Raw genomic sequence first — 11,452 nt, forward strand, 5'->3', positions numbered from 1 at the left:
CTTCCAATACATTTTCCTCAAATTTTCAGTTTTTCTAGGCTATATAGTTTGTCATTGAGTTTTTTCAAAATTATTGCAAATCTCTAAAAAATTTCCTAATATATTTACTGAAAAAAATCTGTATTCAGTGGACCTACAGAGTTCAAACCTAAGGGTCAACAGTACATTTAGATGATAGTCTATTTCCTTGTTTGGAAATTAGCCTATCATCTCTTAAAGTGACGGACAATTACCTTTTAATGTCTTATCTGAAGAATTCTGAGAAGATAGGGGCAGACGTGGTAACCAAATCCCACAGAAAAGCAGAGTAACAAGAGAACAAAAGCAAAACTCCACGGATATTTATAACCAAACTACCTGGCAAGGCATTCCTAGGAAATTCAAAAACAAATGGATAAAGGACAAAACTGGCAAATATGTAGCCATAATTCCTACCCAGTATCAGCATCTACTCATAATCCCTACCCAGTATCAGCATCTATGCAATAAGAAGCAAAGTAAAGTAATGGGCCATTTGCTGGGCTTGATAAAAGAACCTCAAAATAGCCCAGACATTTACTGGAAATCATGGTGGACCAATCAGGAAACAGCACCTGAACTGGGGAGGAATTCTGTCAAGATCAATTAAGTGGGTATATGCCAGAGGCCTAGAGAAGGGCTTAAAGGGTTAAAGTTAACTTCTTATGTACTATTCAAACAGATCTCCCAAGGCTCTTTTCCAGGACTCCACAATGGAAAGAAACTTTTGAGATCCAAAGCAGAACTGGCAGGACAGGGAGAAGGTAAACAGAAAATAAAAACGAGGGAGGGGAACATAGCCAGGGAACCTCAGAAAGTAAACTGTTATATTTTTGTATATGTAAATGAAAAGTATTTGGGCCATACTAAGACACTGTAAGAAAAAACCAGAAGAGTCAACCCTAAGCAACAAAAATCATACTAGAAAGAACTGCTCAAAAAAACAAAAAACAAAAAATGGTACTGGGAAAACTGGATATACACATGCAAAACAATGAAATTAAACCCTCACATCACACCACACACAAAAATTAACTCACAATGGGTCAGTGACCTAATATAAGAACTAAACCTGTAAAACTCTTAATAGAAAATGAGAAAAGCTCCATGAAAGGTTGGGCAATGATTTCTTAGAAATGACACCAAAAGCTTAAGCAACACAAGAGAAAATAGGTAGACTGGGTTCATCAAAATAAAAAATTTTTGTTCATCAAAAAAGTGAATGAGCTTACAGAATGAAAAAAAAAAATTGCAAATCATGTATCTGGTAAGAGAATAATATCCAGGGTATATAAGGAACTCCTATAGCTTAAGAAAAAAATCCTATTAAAAAATGGATGAAAGACTGGTTAGATATTTCTCCAAAGAAATACACAAATGGCCAGTAACCACTCGAAGAAATGCTAAACACCAGTAGCCACCAGAGAAATGCAAACTGAAACTACAATGAGATACCCACTTCACATTCATTAGGATGGTTATTATCAGAAAATCAGAAAAGAGCTCATGCTGGTGAGGACATGGAGAACTTGGAACCCTTATTCATTGTTAATGGGAATTTAAGACAGTGCTATTGCTGTGGAAAACATGGCAGTTTCTCAAAAATTAAATATGGACTCACAATGTGATCTAGTAATTTCACTTCTGGGTATATGCTCAAAAGAGTTGAAAGCAAGGACCTAAGTAGGTTTTTATAAACCCACAGCATTATTATTCACAATAGCATTATTGTGAATAATTCACAGCAGCATTATTCACAATAACCAAAAGGTAAAAGGAATCCACCGATGGTTCATTCATGCAAAGGAATAACATTCAGCCCTAAAAAGGAAGAAAGTTCTGACATATGCCACAACATGGATGAATCCTGAAAACACTATGCTAAGTGAAATAAAACAGACACAAAAAAGGACAAATATTGTATGACTCCACTTAGATGAGGTAAACAATTGTGAAATTCATAGACTAAATAGAAAGGTGGTTTCCAGGGTCTGCGGGGAGAGGAGAATGAAGAATTTGCTCAATGAGCAGAATTTTGAAAGATTAAAATTTGAAAAGATTAAAAAAAGTACTATAACTGGATAGTGGTGATGTTTGCTCAACTATGTCACTGAACTGTACTCTTAAAAATGGTTAAAATGAACTTTAAAAAGAAAAAAAGGAAAAAAAAAAAAAAGAAAGAAAGAACAAAAGGGACAACTGGGTGGCTCAGTCTGTTAAGCATTTGCCTCTGGCTCAGGTCATGATCCCAGAGTCCAGGGATCAAGTCACACATCAGGCTCCTTGCTCAGCAGGGAACCCGCTTCTCCCTCTGACTGCTACCCCCCCCTGCTTGCTCAGTCTCTCTCTCTCTCTGACAAATAAAACCTTTAGGGGTGCCTGGGTGGCTCAGATGGTTAAGCATCTGCCTTTGGCTCAGGTCATGATCCCAGAGTCCTGGGACTGAGCCCCGCAATGGGTTCCTGGTTGGTGGGGAGCCTGCTTCTCCCTCTCCTTCTTACTGCTCTCCTTGCTTATGCTCTCTTGCTCTCTCAGTTAAATAAATAAAATATTTAAAAAAAATCTTTAAAAAACGGTTAAAATGATAAATTTCATGCTATGTATATTTTACCACAACAAAAACCCAGAAAAATTAAGAGTAACATACCTCCAAACTAACACTAAGGATTCAAAACACAAAACATAAGTAAAAAAGACGGGCAACCCTCTCATGTCTCCTCCCTCTTTGATAGCTTTGTACTATCAATAAGTTTTGCTTCAATATCACTCAATAAACCTTGTTCCGCTGCCCACAAAAAAAAAAAAAATTAAAAATTAAAAAAAAAATAATGAAGTCAAAGATCCCCTGAGTATATAAACCAAGAACAACCAACATCAATATAATCCATAGTAAAATTACTGGATTACAAAGGAAAAAAAAAGTCCTATAGCCATAAGAAAACTAGATCATCACGTGTAGTAGTGCTTTATGCCAGGAAAAAAAGGTGTTACAAATTTAAGATATCTCAGAAAAAAAAGCACGAGTCAAGAATTTTATACACAGCAAAACTGACCTTGAATATAAATATCACAGATAAACTACTATCAATATGCAAAGATTCAGAGAATTTTGTTTCCATGATGTTTGAAAGAACTTCAATCAAAATGACTATAGAGACATCAACAAAAGCATTGGCAGTGAACAAAAATAGTTACTTGCAGAACTAAGATTAAATAAGGATTAAAAGGGAGAGTTTTGTTAATGGCTATTTAAGCTAATGTAGTAGCCATAACAGGACTTTAAACAGCAGGGTTGAGAAGGAAAGCAAACAAAAACACTTTATTGTTCTTAGTAATTATACTGGTGGTGACAGTACTGCTATTTCAACACTTATCTGTGTAATGTGAGGGTAAATTAATGAGTGATGATGGGATAAATTCTCTAATTCTACATTAAAATTTTTTTTTATTTATTTACTTGAGAGAGCACAAGCAAGGGGGAGTGGCAGGTAGAGGGGGAGGGAGAATCAGCTCCAGGCTGAGAGAGAGCCTGAAGTGGGGCCAGGACCCGGGAATCATGACCTAGGCCAAAGGCAGATGGTTAGCCAACTGAGCCACTCAGGTACCCACAAATCCCACATTCTTAAGAACTATTTGGTGTGGAAGGTCATAGAAATATACCACAAAGAAAGGTTAAGTAAAAAATGCTGCTATCTTGAATTATCAAAACTCCTGAGGTATTTAAAATATACATTTAAAAGAAATACCTATTAAAAAAATCTGGTTAATATAGTTCATATATTTAATGTGTAAATGAATAATAAACACTTAATATACCAATTTGTATAATAAATGTATATTTATGATACTATATATTTCCTCTCTCTGTTCACCGTAGATGCCTAGAAACAAGACAAATACAGTAATGAGTATCCCTAGTGTCCAGCTCACAGTTTTGAAATACCACTTCCTACTAAAACAAAGGATTACTTAAAGAAATGGCTATTCCAGCTGTGGAAAAGAAAATGTACAAGATAAGCCTGGAATACCTTGTTGTAACAGATAGTGAGGAAGCTATACAAGATTATTGTAGTATAGAGTTACCATATGGTCTAGCAATTCTACTTCTGTACCTGAGAGAAATCAAAGCACATGTCCACCCAGAAACTTATACATAAATGTTCACAGGAGCAGTATAATAGCCAAAAAGTGGAAACAACTCAAATGTCCATCAACTGATAAATGGATATATAAAATGGAGTACAATGGTAGTTTGCAAGAAAAGTTAAGTGAAGCTTACACTTCACTTATAAGCTACAATAAGCTTATAAGCTATAATACAGATAAATTTAAAAACATTATGCAGTAAGGGAAAGAGGCCAGTCAGAAAATACCACGTATTGTATGTTTCCACTTATAGGAAAAGTCCAGAATAGGGTGGGGGGAAGAATGTAATGAGACGGCCAACTGGTGTAGGGTTTCTTCTTGGGGTAATGAGAATTTCTAAAATTGACATACAACTTTGTGAATACACTTAAAAAACTCCACTAAACTACCCTTTCAACTGATGAAACATACAGTATATGAATTACATTTCAACAAAAGTAGTACATGTAGGTAAGAATCATGTATTTATCCTGCTTTTCCTTTAAGAACTACACAACTGGGAGTCTAAGTAGTAGATGAATCACAGCATTTCATTACAAAAATATTCCAATTACTAATGAAATGAGAGTATCACAATGAACGAAAGGTCTAGATGTTGATTATCAATCAAAAGCTGCTAACACAAAGATAAAAAGACATCAGATGGCTCCTAATTAGGCATCTCAACACCTGTAGTCTTACTAAACTTACTCGTCTAACCTGACTTTGATGAAATTTCTAGATCTACCTGGCAATTTGCAGGGACTTCAAGAATAAAAGAACATGATAAACTGCACCATGAGTTTACAATCAGCAAAAGCCAGACTCTACAGGTCTATTGCCTTAGGTTCTTCAAGAGATAAAATTTAAGGGGCACCTGGGTGGCTCAGTGGGTTAAGCCGCTGCCTTCAGCTCAGGTCATGATCTCGGGATCCTGGGATCGAGTCCCGCATCGGGCTCTCTGCTCAGCAGGGAGCCTGCTTCCTCCTCTCTCTCTCTCTGCCTGCTTCTCTGCCTACTTGTGATCTCTCTCTGTCAAATAAATAAATAAAATCTTTAAAAAAAAAAAAAATTTAAGGGGAAAAAAAGGGATGGAGGAGAAAACTGTAGATTCAGAGTTTCAAAAAAGTAGTCAAATTTTTAATAATGGGCAAGATGAAACTGAAGCATTTAGGAATGCAGGATTAGGTGGTAAAACTATATGAAACCGAAGTGATAACTGTAATAACTGATAACTATAATAATTATTTTGTGGAGGGAGGGAAGGGGTTGACATAAGGATGGGGCACATGAAAACATTTCCAGGATAGTTAGCAAAGTTCTCTTTCTTGAGTGGTGGTTACAAGGTTGTTTGCCTTACTATAATTCACTAAGCTATACATGGTTGGTGGTTTTATGTTTGTGTCGTATTTTACAGTAAAAAAACAAACAAACCCTGGGGCACCTGGGTGACTCAGTTGGTTAAGCTTCTGCCTTCGGCTCAGGTCATGGTCCCAGGGTCCTGGGATCAAGCCAGGTGTCAGGCCCCCTGCTTGGTGGGGAGCCTGATTCTCCCTCTCTCTCTCCCTCTGCCACTCCTCCTGCTTGTGCTCTCTTGTGTACTCTCTCACAAATAAGTAAATAAAAATCTTTATATAAAAAACCCACTTCACCTCATAAATGCAGTTACGCTGTAGCAATAAAGGACACCAAATAGATGGAATACAATAGGATGTGAACAGGACTCAAAGAATAAGAGAGAAATTCAGAAGTCAAAGAGTGGAGTTTGGAGTTATCTTGGGAATGCTTCAAGACGAGTTAAACTTCACCTGTCTTAAAACCTGAGAGACCATTGTTACATGAGAAGAGAATGCACCATCTGGAAAAAGAGGGATGCACAATGCATAAATGGTAAGACTCATATATATGGCTAACAGGGGACTCTGGGGCCTAATTCAAAGGAGGACTTCTAACAACTATGAAACCAAACCCAACTCAACCCTTTCTGGGGGCGCTAAAAAAGTTATACATACATAAAAGCTTGAACAAGCAGAAAATATTTCTGAAAGGGCACACAAAAACCGTTAACAGCACATGCTCTGGGGCAGTGGGCTTACACACTCAAATTGGAGGATGGTTTATCATATTCCTCTCTCTACCATTTTCATTTAATATGTGCCTATATTAGTTTTCAAAAATAAAATATTTAAAGCTTGTCTCTGTAGAGAGGACACATACAGAGGAAAATGTGTAAGAATTCACTCAACAGATCCTGAGAAACATGAATGGATCCATCTTATTAACAAATGGCTGCTCTATTATCTACTTTATGTGAAGTACTGGTGACACAACCATCAGTAAAACCAAAAAAGAAAGGAAACAAAATCCTGCCCTTACATTGTTTACCTTCTAATCTGAATGTATGTGTCGGGAAACATTTTTATACTTAACTTCATCTATGTTACTATATTTGAGAGAAATTAAGGGCTTTCACAATTAAAAATATAAGCAAAACCCTTTAGCTAACCAAGTTCCCCAAAATGCTGGTTTTCTCTCAGAAAAGGCAATCATGTAGGACAATTTTATGACTAATTTGAGTATAAATATGCACAGTATAAACAAGATAAAAACTACTTCAAAAGTCTAGAATAAATTTCTATTGCAGACTATTCTTAAAAATTATAATGGCAGAATGCTGTATTATCAAAGAACAGGGACTATGGTCATTTCTGTAAATGGATACAAGAATAGCTTTCCTCATTAAGTCTTTATGGGGGGGGAGAAAGGAATGCAAAAACAACATCTGCAGATTTTCAAAGGACATCTAATAGTCAAAAGTCAGGTCAACTGATAAAGATTATAAAGATTTTAAGCAAGCAGTGGTAAACAAATTTTAGCACAAGCAAAAATACAAGTTTGCTTATGTGTAGCAGCTGATCATCTAACTCAGATGTATAAAATGTAGACATGACCTAGATGATGCAGTCTTAGAAATCAATATAGTCATTCCTTAATATCATCAGTCCTGAATACTGTCCTTAACTGTGTACTCTTGGAACCTTAGCAGAAATACAGTACATTAAATGAGAACGTCAATACATTTAAATCTGGTGGATAATATATAGTTCTGAATGCTGCTGCAGCTCAAAAAAAAAAAAAAAAAAAGAGAAAAAAAAAAAGAGGCAATGGAACTAAGGACAGTTAAGAGAAGATTAAAATAGCCATGTGATCTGGAGAGGTGCTATGAGAATAGACCGTGACCACCAAAAACACTGAGAAAACAGTATGTTAAAATCTGATCTTAAGAGAATTCACTAAACTTGGAATTAATAGAACAAATGCATCATGAACTTGACTAACCAAATTAATGAACAGAGTTTCTAGGAGAAGTTGGGTCAATATTTATTCCAAGACTGACACTGTAGAGGATATTCTCCCACGGTATATAACTTGGAGGCACTCTTGGCACCAGGGCTTTTATACTTTACTAGATTTATCTCAAGCTTGATGCTGCAAGGTCATTCTTTAATTACTAACCCGAATTACATAAACCTCACTGCATCCAGTGAGCAAAGGGTGGACTTAACTAATTAGGTTACATATAAAAGTCATTTACTGCTGATAGTGATCCAACCCTCCAAGAGATACTGACAATAACACTCAATGATAAAAGACAGTTTCTGGGTCACCAACACATGTTGACACTGATTTTATTCTTAAACAATAGCATTTAAAATTTAGGGGACATTTTACTTTTAAATTAGTCAATGTGGGAAAACACAATGAATCCACATAATCATTAAACATTTTAATATAACTAATGCATGGTAGTTATTACAAAACTAGCTATAGTTTGTCCCTAGCATCTTCAAATTTAAACTTTTTAGGAATTTACTGAATGGTGTTCAGTTTACTTTTTGGTGAAATTCATGCTTTTTGTAGTTTACTATGACATTCCATTATAACCCTACGAGAAAAATTTTCCCAATGATGTGGGGGAGTATGAATTTAAAAGTGACTCACATTCAATTTGAGACCACCCCCTTCACCCTAAAAGAATAGGAAAAAAAAAAAAAGATAAAAGAGTGAGGCTGTGCAACTGATGCAAGTGCATCAATACAAATATTAAAACCACTTTTGATATAACAGCAAAGGTAAAAAAGACAACAATTAGATATGAAGGGTGTAATGCCACTTTTTCAAATAGAAATTAATATCAGATTTCAATTGCTAATAACATTTTAATGTAAAATGCTGAGTTTAACTTTGTACATATATAAGACACTAAGTGGGGTAATAAAAATACTTTGGCTTTTTATTGATGATAGCATTTAAGTAAATTAGTTCAAGAATGCAAAGGACCTGGGCTTCACTAGTCAATTTAAAGTTAAAGCTGTGAATTTTGGCTATAAGCAAGATAACTGTTTTAAAGCACACCAACCAGGCCACAGAGACAAATTATGAAAGAGGGAGGGTTCAAAAAGAAGTATAGTCTTGTGGTGAGATCATTTACTGGAAGTAGAAAAGTAAGCCTGTTTAAGCAAATGGGACATCTATAGCCACATCAAGAAAATTTCCAGGACTATTTTGACTTCTGAATTCTACCAGCATTTTTCAGGGTACTTAAGGAAAGTCACATTTATATTAGTATTCATTAGTTTACCACTGCCTTTGGAGCCAATTTAAATTTCATTCTCTCAATCTGAATGTTATTGCCAAAAAGGCTTCCTCTCTCTTCCATAACACTATCACTGACCCAAGTTCTGTGCGAAAGAAATAACTAGGAAAACAGAAATAGAACAAGAATCATGTAGATTTAAAAGAGAAAGAGAAGAAAAGGAGCCTTTAGGAGACCAAAACGTCTTATGATCAGAAGAGATTAAAACACGAATCAATCTAAGCTATGAAGCTGTTCCTTTCAATCAGAAAAAAGTATTTCAAGGACCTTTTCAAAGATTGTTTTCTTAGCAAAAAGGTCTTAATGACAAACTACAAATAGCATAAAGTCTTCCACAATTCACTTTTTTTCTACACACACCTTTCTGAATAGCATTCTAAAAACAGCTGTGATAAAAAGAGCAAAAAAATAGTGACAATTAAGACAGTTAAATATTAGGCAATTTTGTTAACAGATGCAACACAGTATGCATATTACTCTGAAAAGGACAGACATCAAACTCACACCTTTCACAAGGTAAAATAAAAATTTCAATCCAACACTATTAATTCTTCAAGATTTACAGGTTATGTTCTTTAGTCCTGGAAGATAAATTTTACTTCAAAACTGATTATACATATACACACCTCTGATAATATATGTGTGAATTCAGGAAAAGTTGATGTCTAAGTAACCAAAGATTTAAGTAGACAACTAATGCTGTGATAAAGAGGAACGCTGATACCTTAAGAAATTTTAATAGCAAATAAAATACTTCTAACCATTTAACTTTCAAAGGGTCATTTAAAAAGAATGTCACAATTAAGCCCAGTTCACGGTATTTCAAACGCAAGGAGTCCAACACATTTAAGATGTCTATCAGAATGACTAGGCCAAATTACACTGTACGTTACTATCTGAAATTATCCAAAAGTATAAAATTTAAATGAATACCGATATAATAACTAAGTAAATAAACGTTTATTACTTTTTAGCTCAAAACCTTGGCAGAGCCTAACACAGTGCCCGGCAGCTTGTCATCACAAATTAAAAAACAAACCAGGAACATTTTTGCATTTCAAGCAAAAACGTTTATCACGCGGTTTACTTTCAGTATTAATTTACAACACTAAGTCCAAAAGTAAAGTCAACGACCAACTTTTTTCTGCGTATCCATTTACCTCAAAATTTGATTATGGTAAAAACAAACAATAAAATAGTACTTACATTTCTACTGAATTTGGTGAAAGAATGGTGCATATAAAACCTGTGCATATAAACAATCGCAGTGTTTATTGTAAGCTGAGAGCTGGAACGTAACATTTAGGAAATATCCGAGAAAAAACAGTATCTAATTTACAGAACAATTTTGATGGAAAATTCCCGATCTACGGTGTTTTTCCAGTGCTTACCGTTCACTCAAAATCAAAAAAACAATCCCAAAACTATACATACATATATATACACACACACATATATATATAAATAAAATAAAACCTTGCAGGGTGGTGGTAGGCTCGACGCCAACAGTAATAATAAGTGCTGAGCATCTCACTCCAATATTGCTATTAAGTAAGCCGGGAAGGATTTATCAATGGCTAGGACTGACTAAGCTCAGCATCAGACAGTTGAAACGCGCGCGCGCACACCCATACAAAACCACGCCAAGAACATAAAGACCTCCAGTGAGCTCCCAAGGTACGAGACCCGCCATCAAACCACCGAGGAGCGCGGGGAGAGGCCGCGGAGAACACTTACGCCTTTCAGCATCGGTAACCCTCCTACCATTCGACCCTTTCTCCGACTAAAAGTCGAAGTAGCCACCTCTTTTCTGCGATAATCCCTAAGATTCCCTTCGGGTCTCGGCGCCACTCCCATCCCCCGCCGCCACTACGCGCGGCCCCAAACAGATTACACAACGCTGCCTCCCAGCCCGCATTCCCGGACTCCTCTCCTCCTCTCCTTCACTGGCCGCTTGCGGCCTCCCGAGCCCGAGCCTGCCTTCCCTTACAGCGCAGCCGAATCCCAGCGAAGGCCGAGGCGGCGGCGCCATGTTCGCGGGGCAGCAGGCCCGGCAACCAGGCGACTGGACGAATAGTAAGAGGAGGGACAGGGCGTGAGCGGCGGAGGGCCAAGAATAGGAAAGGATACACATTGAGACGTTGTCCCATGTCCTGGATGAGGTTGGCCGCCTGCTGGCGGTATGAGAGCTCTTTATCCGCCTCCATACCGCAGCGGCGGCTTGGCGTGTTCTCCAGCTGTTCCCGAGTAAAGAACCAGCGAGAAGAACCTCCACGGCCCGACGCCATGACACTTCCTCCTGCGCCCGCTCCCTCACCCACCCCCCTCCCGTCCCGGCTCGCGGACTCCCGGCCAAGGCCGCGCGACCCCGCCCCACTCCGCTCGCCGTAGACCACGCACCGCCCCTTTTCACCCTCGCCGCTGCCCGTGCGCGTGCGCAGGGGCCGCCCTACCGGCTCGCCCCTGTCTTTTGCTTTCTTTTTCCTGCCCCCGGTCTCGCTCTCACGCTCGGGACCACAATGCCCCGCGCCACTTGTCATTTAGAGGCGCCCGAAGGTGGGGGTCGGCTGGGAAGGAAAAGGTCGGAGCGATGCATGCCGGGTGTAGGACTGGCGGGGCGAAGGGTTGGGCAGAAGAACGAAGGGGCTGGCC

General features: G+C 37.8%; 1 protein-coding gene across 5 annotated transcripts in view; it reads right to left on the minus strand.

Moving 5' to 3' along the window:
- Positions 1-11,112, minus strand: part of CCNT2 (cyclin T2) — a 37,937-nt gene extending 26,825 nt beyond the window's left edge. For 3 of the 5 annotated variants that reach the window (XR_006383852.1, XM_044242587.1, XM_044242589.1), the window contains exons 1-2: positions 10,931-11,112; positions 10,007-10,088 (exon numbers count right to left, since the gene is read on the minus strand). Coding sequence is in view for 4 of the 5 variants with exons in the window: in XM_044242587.1 (XP_044098522.1) it covers positions 10,007-10,088; positions 10,931-11,088 (240 nt within the window). In the remaining variant the exon portion in view is untranslated. Of the gene's footprint in view, positions 1-8,145; positions 8,173-10,006; positions 10,089-10,930 lie in introns of all 5 variants that reach the window. The other 2 variants (XM_044242586.1, XM_044242588.1) reach the window with 1 other exon arrangement.
- Positions 11,113-11,452: the final 340 nt, after the last annotated feature.

Source organism: Neovison vison, chromosome 3 (assembly GCF_020171115.1).
Source record: "Neovison vison isolate M4711 chromosome 3, ASM_NN_V1, whole genome shotgun sequence".
NCBI classification, from domain to species: Eukaryota; Metazoa; Chordata; class Mammalia; order Carnivora; family Mustelidae; genus Neogale; species Neogale vison.